A 12,521-nucleotide genomic window follows, 5' to 3' on the forward strand; every position below is an offset into this window, starting at 1 on the left:
TCACGCTGGGGGAATAGAACATAAAACCTTCTTATTAATACAGTCGATGATATAAACGCCGGTGAAATCGTCGCAGACTTAAACACAGAAGGCACAGAAGTCGACCTCTGCTGTGATGCGCCTGAATTATGAAGGGCGTAAGACTGCGGTGCATTATGGGTATTTCAGGAGAGAGCTGATTTAGATCATGTAAAGTCATGTGACCTACCTTAAACCTCTTCTTGTATAGAAGCTGATTGTTCTGTATGATGAACCACCGCCTGCAGATCAAACACATTGTATATATATAATATTGAGTGTATAAATATTATATTGTGTATATATAATATTGATAATTATATATATATATTGTCACGTGGGAAGAAGGGAGGACTCACACGCAGAGATAAATTTTAAATAATAAATTGTTTATTAATAACAAACAGAAAAGTAAACAGAAAATAAAAAGGCAAACCAAAAAACCGATCGGAACCTCCGACGGAAGCTGCTGAGGCAGCGAACCCAAAAATGACAAAAAGGAAAAAAAGTAAAAGAGCGGACGCGAACCCCGGTCTTTAAGGCGAGAGCCAGGAGCGTTAACACCACGCCAATCTGGCGCGGGTAAACGAAAGGCGCGTTAGCGCTGAAAGCGCTACGGTGAGCAGGTGCGGGAGAAAAAACCTCAGGTGACGTCTAGCCCCAGCGCAGCGGTCGGCTAGCGTAGGTATCGATCAGCCAGCGATCAGCTTACGGTCGCAGTAGCTGAAGCACACCGATCTGAAAAAGAGGAAAAGAAGAATGTTCAGTTAGGCGAGCTCAAACATGCGGATTCGAACCGGGGTTGCTGGCAGACGACAAGAGTGCCTTACGGAGTCGCCACCCAGCGGTTGTGGAATCCAATAACTAGATTCAATAAGTGCAATATAGCGGAGCACTGAACCAGCGCCGTATCACGGCGTGCATGCAACCGCTAATGCTAAATGCTAATCGAGTGAAACAAACAGCAGTACGAGGACTGCACGGCGTCGCACCACGCTATTTCTAAGAGAGGAGAAAGGAACACTGACTACCTCGACCTTACGGTCTACACACCCGGATGGCCTTATGCCACCAGGGGATACCACCTAAGGCTACAAAATGAGCGTGGACGAGCTGCCACCAGAGAGCGAAAACAAACAAAAGGCGCGACACCCGCTGCTGCGTGGAGCTGGCTTAAATAGGCAGCCCCACAGCTGCGGGTGATCAGCACTAATTAGAGACCCACTACTTAAGGCTTTGTTTTCTGAGCTCTGTAAGACCTGTTTCGCTGGGAACCCGGGGCACGTTCACCAGCTTCGTTATAGAACCCCCTCCTCTAGGGGCAGCTCCTGAGGTCCCAAGACCTGCAGCTCGGTTCCGGACATGAAGCTGTACAGACGGGACCGCTACCTGTTGCTCCTGCTCAGGAAAGAGCGGCGGAGGATACCCGAACTGAGCTTCAAACGGTGACATGCCAATCGCCGAATGATGCAGGGTGTTGTGAGCAAACTCTGCCCACATCAGTTTATCCGACCACGTGGTCGGATTCCCTGCTGTCAGGCACCTGAGCATCTTGCTCAGATCCTAGATGAGCCTCTCCGACTGCCCGTTCGACTCCGGGTGATACCCGGAGGATAAGCTGGCTTTGGCGCCAATAAGTTGGCAAAAGGCCCGCCAGCACTGGCTCACAAACTGCGGGCCATGGTCAGACACAATGTCTGTTGGGACCCCATGCACTCTCACCACATGTTGCAGGATGATTTGCGCAGTACCCATGGCGGATGGTAGCTTGGGCAGCGGAATAAAGAGGCAAGACTTGGTAAACCGGTCGACAATTACCAATACCGCCGTGAACCCTCTGGACTTTGGCAAGCCTGTCACAAAGTCCAGGAAGATGTGGGACCACGGTCTAGCAGGTATTGGCAACGGATGAAGAAGGCCCCTCGGGCGTTCTCTGGGGCTCTTGTTCAGAGCACACACAGAGCAGGCACGGACAAAGTCGCGTACCTCATTCTCCATCCCCGGCCACCAAAATCTTCGGCGCAACAAAACCAGGGACTTAGTCACGCCTGGGTGCGCCGCAAACGGGGAAGCATGAGCCCACTCAAAGACCTGATGCCGTACGGATGAAGGTACGTACAGTCTGTCAGGAGGTCCCCCAACGGGGTCGGGTTCGGCCCTTTGGGCATCCCGAATGACCTTAGAAATGCCCCAGGTGACTGGGGCAGCTATCTGGGTCGAGGGGATCACGGGATCAGGTCCGGTCTCCGGCCTAGACAGGGCATCCGGCTTAACGTTTTTGGATCCCGGTCTGTACGACAGTGTGAAGTGGAACCTTCCGAAAAATAGGGACCACCGGGCCTTACAAGAGTTCATCCTCTTTACTTGCTGGATGAACGACAGATTTTTGTGATCCGTCCAGACAAGAAAAGGATGTTTGGCCCCCTCGAGCCAGTGTCGCCACTCCTCTAATGCCAATTTAATGGCCAAGAGTTCCCTGTCTCCAACCGGGTAATTCCGCTCGGCTGGAGTCAGGCGGTGCGAGAAGAAGGCACACGGATGCAGCTTCTTCCCTGGCCCCACTCTCTGGGACAGAACCGCCCCGACCCCGACCTCAGAGGCATCCACTTCGACAACGAAGGGTTCCTCTGGGTCTGGCAACTGCAAAACAGGTGCAGTGGTCAAGAGAGATTTCAGTCTATCGAAGGCTTGTTGGGCCTGCACCGACCACTTGAAAGAGCCCTTCCCTGTAAGGGCCGTTAACGGAGCAGCGACAGAACTGAAGTTCTTAATAAAACGCCGAAAAAAGTTAGCAAAGCTTAAAAACCTTTGCAGTTGGCATAAAGAACTCGGAGTTGGCCACTTCTCCACCGCAGATACTTTAGCCGTGTCCATGCGCAGGGTGCCCTTGGAAACCACAAACCCCAAGAACGAGACTGTGGGGGAGTGAAAGACAGACTTCTCCAGCTTGACAAACAAATGGTTGTCGAGCAAGAGCTGGAGAACTCGTCGGACATGCCCTATGTGCTCGTCGATGCTCGTTTTTATTAATAAAAACAGTGCAAAATAATAACAATAAAAAGTATAATATTTACATTAATGAGGTAGAAAAACAATCAGTTTGTGCGTGTGTGTGTGTGTGTGTGTGTGTATGAGACATGGTCACCCACTGTCCCTCACCTGGTGGCAGGTGTGTGTATAGAGTGCTGCTAGTGTGCAGCTCTCTCTGTGCTCCCCCAGTAGGTGGGGCAGTTTGTCGGGGTCTGGGAGGGAGGTAAAGTTGGGGATGATGTTATTAAATTTAGGGAAGAATTGGGAGCGGACGTGGTGGTACTTGGTACACCGGGTGAGGAAGTGCAGCTCCGTCTCTACTGTACTGAGAGTGCAGTGCTGGCACAACCTCTCCTCCCTGGGCAGCCAGGACCGGGTGTGTCGCCCTGTCTCCACCATGTGTCACCATGACACACCCTGGTACTGACACACCCCATACCATGACACACCCCCATACCATGACACACCCTGGTACTGACACACCCCCACACCATGACACACCCTGGTACTGACACACCCCCACACCATGACACACCCTGGTACTGACACACCCCCATACCATGTATGTACTTAATCCTGGTGTGTTCTTAAGTGGCCCTCTACTATGTTTAAGAGCAGAGAAAACCCCTAAATGATTTTTTTTTTACTTAAAACTTCTTGACTTTTATTAGTGAGCACAACATTAGAAAATGTGTGAGTGTGTGTGTGTGTGATGTAAAGTGTCTGAATACGTTTGGTTACAGTATGTATACTGACTGTGGTGCAGTAACAGATAGAGGTGCAGTATAAGGGTAACAGTGAGTGTCAGTATGCTCGGTGTGCAGTATAGTGCAGTGAATGTGCTGTATGAATTACATTTGGGTTCATTAGGGATGATCAGGATTATATTCAGAGATCTTAGAACCTCATCACATTCATGCACGTGTCTTTCTTTTACAGATTGAGTGTTTTGGTTTTTGTGGAGGTACGACTGGAAAGGAAACTGTAACAAACGACCTGGTAAATCATGGGTAAGTTTTTTAAAATTAATATTTAAACTGAATTCACTCATTAAGTCTCCTCTCCTACAGCTGAGATGAACTTGAGACCACACCCAACGGAAGGCGAAGATGACAGCGTAGGAAGAGACCACAAAAACGAGGATGCCGGTCCGGTATCTTAGCAAGGCTAAAGAGCCTCTTACAGACCACCGCTCACAACCTGCATGTTGATGAAACGGATATGAGAAACAACAACAATGTGTAGCTCCACAGAATAGTGGAAATAAGTAACTGAAAAACATCCAGTAAACAACAGTCCTACAAGCACAAACACCCACCTGATAAGTCACCGGAGACCAGCTGTCCAAAGTGGAAGAACGTCCTTTTGGTTTCAGTAGATGTTAAATGAAGATACTCGCCCAACGTGGGGCTCGAACCCACGACCCTGAGATTAAGAGTCTCATGCTCTACCGACTGAGCTAGCCAGGCTTAAGCAGCATGTCAGAACAGACAGCTCATGGATCAGACCATCAGAGAGATGTAGGTTTAATTCAATAACATCACGACCAGATTAAGAACTAATTCAGTTTACAAACAAACACAATTCAGAATAAGTACCAGAAACAGACACAGACTTACTGTCGCTGTATTGTATTATAGTGTTAAATTGTAGCCTATTTTATTGAGATTATGCTTTAATGCTGTATTTTCTTACATTTATTTAATCCAGCACAATGGTTAAACTGCACAACCCAACAAGTTAAAATAACCCATCATGTGTTCTGTCCAATATTTACACAGTGCTGGTTGCCAAATAACACATTTTCACCTGCATTTTGCCTTTTCTTTCCTGTATACCAAAAACAGTCGCCATTGCAGGTCTACAACACGTTACAAAAACACTTGGGACACTTTATTTTTGCTTTCTTAATCTTGCCGGTGTCACGTTGTATTGAAACTAAAATAAATAAATAAAAACTTTACAGTTTCAAAAAATAACAACAAACACAACAACAACAATTCAATAATAATGTCACAAATCTGTACCCAAGCAACAAGCTGTAATTTATCTAGCACCACTAGATGGGAACGATCTCTGTACAACATTTTGAACTTCACTTTAAAAGTCAGTTCAGTGTGTTTTACTGTAGTAAGAATAGCTCCACGTTTTGTACGTAGTGTTTATGGTATTTAAGCTGGATAAATAGATAGAAGTTAACATGTAATCTAAGGTGACTTAAGTTTACTCGCTGCTGTTGGCTTATAAAGTTTTACTGAACAAACTGGCTCGTATTTTGGCACTGATATACCTTCCTGAATGGTGATCTGCTTGGTCGACAAAACTAACACAAGTAATCGTGGTCTACACCCCACAAGCGCTGTGCTGTACTTGCGCATGTGCTATGTGATAACAATATTTTTGGCAAAACACTGAAAAATATTTTATTTATTTAGAGAAAACAGTATTGCAAAAAAATAATGTTCAGGTTTTATTTAGAATTAATGTAAGTTAACACATCGTAAAAAAACGTAGGAAGTATGTAAGAATTACACACACTTTTCTGTATTTTGTCTTTCCAGTAAAAATAATGTAACATAATGTAATGGCGAAGTCAGACAATTTCCATGGGGGTGGCCAGACTGAGACCATTGCTCACACAGGGGTCTCACAGAAACTAATACCTTTTTTTATGTGGTCACTCATTTATTTACCTATACAGACAGTGAGTGCCATGTAGAATTACATCAAGAAGACCCGCATACTAATGATAAGCTTTTTTTTCTTTCTTTTTTCCCTGACAAATAAAAAAATATATAGCAACCTTAACATTATGAGAAAGAATTTCAAAGATATTCCTTTGCAATACTTTATCATTTGGCTGCCAACTTGTGTGTAATGATGACACTCAGTTGAACCCCAGAACATGCCAGTGTGAATACATGGAAAAATAAGTTTCTTTCAACAATATGATACAGACTGACCAACACTATTAAGCCAAATCAGCATTAAAAATTGACTTTACTTTTAATAACCTTCTTCAATGCTGAAGCTTTTTAAAACTGAATATTTTCTTTTAAACAGAAGTGTTATTTAACTGCTATTAAATTGTTTGGCAGATAACCGCCCAACCTGGCAACACTAGAACGCACAGAGCCCGGTGGGCCTTTACTCGTAGCGCGCCACAATTACTACTAAGTACAGTAGTAGTAATAGTACTAAGTAATAGTAGTACTACATCTGTGTTGGTGGTTAAGAGTATTCCTGCACTGTTTGGTGGAGGTGCGCTGTTGAATTGCGTGCAGAAATACTTTCGCAAAGAAGTTGCCGGCAAAGCGGTGATTGGGGTTTCGGTTGCCAAAGATTAATTTATGGTGGACTTGGAGTTTTTGGAACAAGCTCCTCCACCGCAGAGTCGCGTTCCGCCATACTTGTTACTGTACCCAAATGATCAACGTAACGAATGTACACCATTTGCGTAGCTGTGTGACGTCATTACGTAAAGTATGCAGAATATCGCATTTATTACGATATGGTATTTTTTGTATCGTTTTAAAAATTATACCGGTATTATCGTGAACGATACGATATAGCACACCCTATCACTCACTATATTTTATATTTTTATATTTTAGCTTGTTTGGTACAATCTGATGAGTCACCCTTGTGTCTAAGTGCTGATTAATAAGCAAAGCGGCTCCAACACCGTGAGCATCATTTCTGTAAAATGTGAATGCGCTGGTGTTTTTTGAGATTACTCAGTTGATTAACCCCTTGGCTGTCCAGCCTATTTTTGTACATTTTCCATCTGAAGGGCATACCCAATATTTAATGCTGTTTATTCACAAAGTACATATGATATTAGGGAATGTATGGTTTAATGTGACTGAAAACCCCATAAAGTATCAGAAAAAACTGCTAAAGGTCATAATGATATTTTACCATGTTGCAATGATGATGAAAACTTTACATTTTTTTGTTTTAGTCCAAAGTTTTAGTGAGTATAAGTATGAATATAGGTCTGGTATAACATTGCCAACACATCATGTCTGTGGCCAAAGTTGTTTACTACCACCGTACCAAATTTTTTGATGATCACCCATCTGGAGTTATACAAGTTGGAGTAACAACAGTCCATATCTGCCTCTCCAAATGTGCCCAAAACCTCTCCAAAACCTTCCAATAGGGAAAAACAAGCTATATTGCAAAAATAAATCATCTGTATTTCATGGTGACATCTACATACCTTAGTGTAAATAATAATTGTATGACTCTGACATATCCTCTCCAAATGTCCTTTTATTCTCTCCAAATGTTGTTTTAGCTTTTCTACATGCCTTTTTTTAGCCTTTTTACACTAGAAACAACCTCTGAATTCAATATAATGAATTGTATTTAGGTACCTGTGTTACAAAAGTTTTATAAACATGTTTTCCAAAAATAAAACACAACAATTGAATGATTAGCAAAACAAATTTTATGAAAAATACAATCAACTCAAAACTATTTACAATGTCTATTTACATTTTTGGTACAAATATTTACAGGTTTTTGTGGTGCCCCATATTGTGCCATTTGTAAAAACAGTTTCTTTTGGCCACAACGCACAATGGCACATCGCACTTTGTGCAGTACACTGGTGTCTTCACAGGGTTGCCAGACCTTTTGCACATGGCACATTTTCGCCTGCCAGCTGAACTGTCATCGCTGTAAAATGCTGGCAGGCATTGTTTTGTTTCACCTGAGGGTCCTGCAGCAGACTCATCCTGGGTGGTGTCCCCTGAAAAGGCCACAAGCTCCGACATCAGTTTCTCTCTAAAGAGTTTCTGAGTTAGAGCCTCTTGTGCATTTGTTTTTGATATTTGCTGATGTAAAATAAAACTATTTACAATCCCAATGTCAATGAAATGGTAAAATAATGTCTCGTACCACTTGACTGTCTTGTGTAAGACATTGTGATATGAAATCAAGGTGTCCGACAAATCAACTCCACCCATGTGCCTGTTGTAATCCTTGACCGCTGCAGGAACTGGAACATTCACTTTATTCCTAACCCCCTCCTGATTTTTTACTCTCCTCATCACTGTGTCACCATCATATGCCTTGTGCATTGTGGAGCACACCACAACCTCCCTTGTGTCCATCCACTTTACAAAAAGAAGTTGTCCACGTCTGTGCCAGCGGATGGTTCCTCTCTTTGCCTGCCTGGTGAGATCATTGATTTTTGTTTTTGGATACCCCTTCCGGTTGGTACGGATGGTACCACAAGCAAGAGTCTCCTTCTTCAGGAGATCCAAATAGAGCATGGGGCTTGTGTAAAAATGGTCAGTGTAGAGGTGGTACCCCTTGCCAAGAAGGGCAAAATCCATGAGGGACATAACTGAGTCATAGCTCAGTCCCTGGCCTGAGCAAACGGATTGCTTGCCTTCATAAATAAAAAAATTCCAAGTGTAACCTGTGGTTGAATCAGCCAGAACAAACATTTTGTAGCAACATTTTGTTGGCTTTGCCTTCATGTATTGTTTCAGGCCAGTTCTTGCTTTAGAGATGCAGATTAGAAGATTCTTGCTTTCAATCGAAATGTCCTTGTCCGGCTGAAAATATGTCCGGCATGCTGTCAGCAACTCTGAATACAGTGGCTTCAATTTGAAAAGTCTGTCATATGCTGGGGTTCCCTTTCTCCTTGTGTTATCTTCGTCCTCTTTTGGGTCACACAGATGCAGGTTACTAGAGATTGCCAAAAATCTTTTGCCTGTCATCACTTTTGCGGTGTAATGAAGGCGGTAATATTCCTTTCCAGACCAGTAGTCTGCAACAGATTTTAGTTTCACAATCCCCATGTATATTACCAATGCAATAAATTTGTAGAATTCTCTAACACTGAGAGGAATCCATTTGTAAGATGGATTTGCAGCTGCTCTGATCTCAGCATACTTATTGGTGTTATCTACAATAGTCTTCACCACAGACGTACTGAAAAACAGCTGAAACAACTGCAGTGGGGAATATACAGTGTTCGATAGAAGCTGTAGCCCTGGAAGTCGCTTTGGCAAAAATTTTGGAATGCTGGGTGCCTCATCAACATCAGTGATGTCATGCCAAACATCATCTTCATCTTCGGTTGTAGAAACACTGCCTGGCCTTTTTGTTTGTGCAGGAACTCGGTGAGAACGTCCTCTTGATTGCCTCTTCGCACGTGTTGCTGATGACCTAGTCTTCTGTATTGTTGGGAGGTGGGTGGATGAAGTACTTGGCACCTTTTTGACAGACGTCACAGTACTTTCTGGATCTGCGTGAATGGTCCTTGATGTGGATTTAGGGTGGGGTGGGGACGAATGCCTCTTTCTCTTTGTCTGAGCAGCTGGCACCCAGTCATCACCTGAATCCTCAGAATTGCTATTATGAAACACAAAAAGAAAAATACAACATAAGTTTTTGTAATAAATGCACAGTTGTAACAAAATTATATATAATAAACTTGGAAACAACAGTATACTCTTTTAAAAGTTATAAAAGTTGGAAAACAATAATTTGATCTTGCCATTTTTACCTTACTAAAATAAACTTTTCAATCCAACAACACAAATGTAAATTTGGTATAAAAAATAAAAATGTACTTACTAGTCAAGAACAGCATCTTCTCCATGAAAAAAAGCGTCTTCTTCAAACGAATCATAGTCACTTTCTTCGGATACCTGCAATTCTTCTTCTTCTTCCAGTCGTTCCAATTCAGAAACTACTTCTGCACTTTTAAAACTCTTCTCACACTGTGAGCACTGATCCGGTTTCTCTCCAGTGTGAATGCGCTGGTGTTTTTTGAGTTCACCCTGTATATTAAAACTCTTTCCACACTGTGAGCACTGATACGGTTTCTCTACAGTGTGAATGTGCTGGTGTTTTTTCAGATTACCATGTGTATTAAAACTCTTCCCACATTGTGAGCACTGATACGGTTTCTCTCCTGTGTGAATGCGCTGGTGTATCTTGAGAGCACTCAGGCACCTGAAGTTCTTCCCACACTGTGAGCATTGATTTGGTTTCTTTCCAGTGTGAATGCGCTGTTTTTTTTTAGATTACTCTGTGCATTTAAACTCTTTCCACGTTGTGAGCACTGATACGTTTTTTTTCCTGTGTGAATGCGCTGGTGTTTTTTGAGTTCACCCTGTATATTAAAACTCTTTCCACACTGTGAGCACGGATACGGTTTCTCTCCAGTGTGAATGTGCTGGTGTTTTTTCAGATTACCCTGTGTATTAAAACTCTTCCCACATTGTGAGCACTGATACGGTTTCTCTCCTGTGTGAATGCGCTGGTGTATCTTGAGAGCACTCAGGCACCTGAAGTTCTTCCCACACTGTGAGCATTGATTTGGTTTCTTTCCAGTGTGAATGCGCTGGTGTTTTTTTAGATTACTCTGTGCATTTAAACTCTTTCCACGTTGTGAGCACTGATACGGTTTTTTTCCTGTGTGAATGCGCTGGTGTATTTTGAGAGCACCCTGGATACTGAAGCTCTTCCCACACTGTGAGCACTGATGTGGTTTCTTTCCTATGTGAATGCGCTGGTGTATTTTTAGATGACTCAGGAACCTGAAGCTCTTCCCACACTGTGAGCAGATGTTTCCTTCTTCCTGTGTGGGACTGAGAGAGGTGTTAATGCTGACAGTACCAGAGGACGTTTGCTGATTACTGGAGCTTCTGGTGGGCGTCAGATCCTCATGTTCAGTCTTAATCTTCACCAGAGTCTCATATTTATCATGGTTGCAGCTCTTGATGTGATTGTGGAGCTGATTTTGGGTTGTAGAGGAACGTGGACACGAGGAGCAGCAGAAATCTTTGTTCAGTTCTGAAGCAGAAAATAATCAAATACATTTATAACATTATAAATAATCAAATACATTTATAAAATTATAAATAATCAAATACATTTATAACATTATAAATAATCAAATACATTTATAACATTATAAATAATAAATACATTTATAACATTATAAATAATCAAATACATTAATAACATTATAAATAATCATATACATTTATAACATTATAAATAATCAAATACATTTAAAACATTATAAATAATCAAATACATTTATAACATTATAAATAATAAATACATTTATAACATTATAAATAATCAAATACATTTATAACATTATAAATAATCAAATACATTCATAACATTATAAAAAATCAAATACATTTATAACATTTTAAATAATCAAATACATTTATAACATTATAAATAATCAAATACATTTATAACATTATAAATAATTAAATACATTTATAACATTATAAATACTCAAATACATTTATAACATTATAAATAATCATATACATTTATAACATTATAAATAATAATTACATTTATAACATTATAAATACTCAAATACATTTATAACATTATAAATAATTAAATACATTTATAACATTATAAATAATAATTACATTTATAACATTATAAATACTCAAATACATTTATAACACCTCCAAATCTGAGGCCATGGTTCTCAGCCGGAAAACGGTGGATTGCCCTCTCTGGGTCAGGGACGTGTTCTTGCCTCAAGTGGAGGAGTTTAAGTATCTCGGGGTCTTGTTCACGAGTAATGGTAAGATGGAACGGGAGATTGACAGGCGGATCGGTGCAAGGTCAGCAGTGATGCGGACTCTCTACCGGTCTGTGGTGGTAAAGAAAGAGCTGAGTCACAAGGCAAAGCTCTCGATTTACCGGTCGGTCTATGTTCCTACCCTCACCTATGGTCATGAGCTTTGGGTAATGACCGAAAGAACGAGATCGCGAGTACAAGCGGCCGAAATGGGTTTTCTCCGCAGGGTGTCTGGGCTCTCCCTTAGAGATAGGGTGAGAAGCTCGGTCATCCGGGAGGGACTCGGAGTCGTGCCGCTACTCCAGCGCGTGGAAAGGAGCCAGTTGAGGTGGTTCGGACATCTGGCAAGGATGCCTCCTGAGCGCCTCCCTAGGAAGGTGTTTCAGGCAAGTCCAGCTGGGAGGAGACCACGGGGAAGACCCAGGACACGCTGGAAAGATTATATCTCCCAGCTGGCCTGGGAACGCCTCGGAATCCCCCCAGTTGAGCTGGAAGAGGTGGCTGGGGAGAGAGAGGTCTGGGTTTCTTTACTTAGGTTGCTGCCCCCGCGACCCGAACCCCGGATAAGCGGAAGATAATGGATGGATGGATGGACATTTATAACATTATAAATAATCAAATACATTTACAACATTATAAATAATCAAATACATGTATAACATTATAAATAATCAATACATTTATAACATTATAAATAATCAAATACATTTATAACATTATAAATAATCAAATACATTTATAACATTATAAATAATAAATACATTTATAACATTATAAATAATCAAATACATTTATAACATAAATAATCAAATACATTTATAACATTATAAATAATCAAATACATTTATAACAATATAAATAATCAAATACATTTATAACATCA

The 12,521-nt window shown here is 41.6% G+C and overlaps 1 protein-coding gene and 1 non-coding gene across 2 annotated transcripts; both read right to left on the reverse strand.

Moving 5' to 3' along the window:
* Positions 1-4,444: 4,444 nt before the first annotated feature.
* trnak-cuu (transfer RNA lysine (anticodon CUU)) lies at positions 4,445-4,517 on the reverse strand. Its single transcript has one exon. It is a non-coding gene; the product is annotated as a tRNA-Lys (tRNA).
* Positions 4,518-7,568: 3,051 nt separating this feature from the next.
* On the reverse strand, positions 7,569-9,703 carry LOC134326159 (piggyBac transposable element-derived protein 4-like). The gene is made up of 2 exons (XM_063008360.1): positions 9,645-9,703; positions 7,569-9,423 (listed from the first exon to the last, which is right to left on the reverse strand). Exons 1-2 carry the CDS (start codon positions 9,701-9,703, stop codon positions 7,569-7,571), a joined length of 1,914 nt encoding a protein of 637 aa, XP_062864430.1.
* Between the last annotated feature and the right edge of the window lie 2,818 nt (positions 9,704-12,521).

This window comes from Trichomycterus rosablanca, chromosome 14 (assembly GCF_030014385.1).
Source record: "Trichomycterus rosablanca isolate fTriRos1 chromosome 14, fTriRos1.hap1, whole genome shotgun sequence".
Taxonomy (NCBI): domain Eukaryota; kingdom Metazoa; phylum Chordata; class Actinopteri; order Siluriformes; family Trichomycteridae; genus Trichomycterus; species Trichomycterus rosablanca.

Excerpts from the sequence above, each read along its gene's own strand:
- LOC134326159 (XM_063008360.1), bottom strand. The coding sequence starts at position 9,703 with ATGATTCGTTTGAAGAAGACGCTTTTTTTCATGGAGAAGATGCTGTTC. Across the intron at positions 9,424-9,644 it reads ATGCTGTTCTTGACTAGTAA|CAATTCTGAGGATTCAGGTG; the intron begins GTACATTTTTAT and ends GTTTCATAATAG.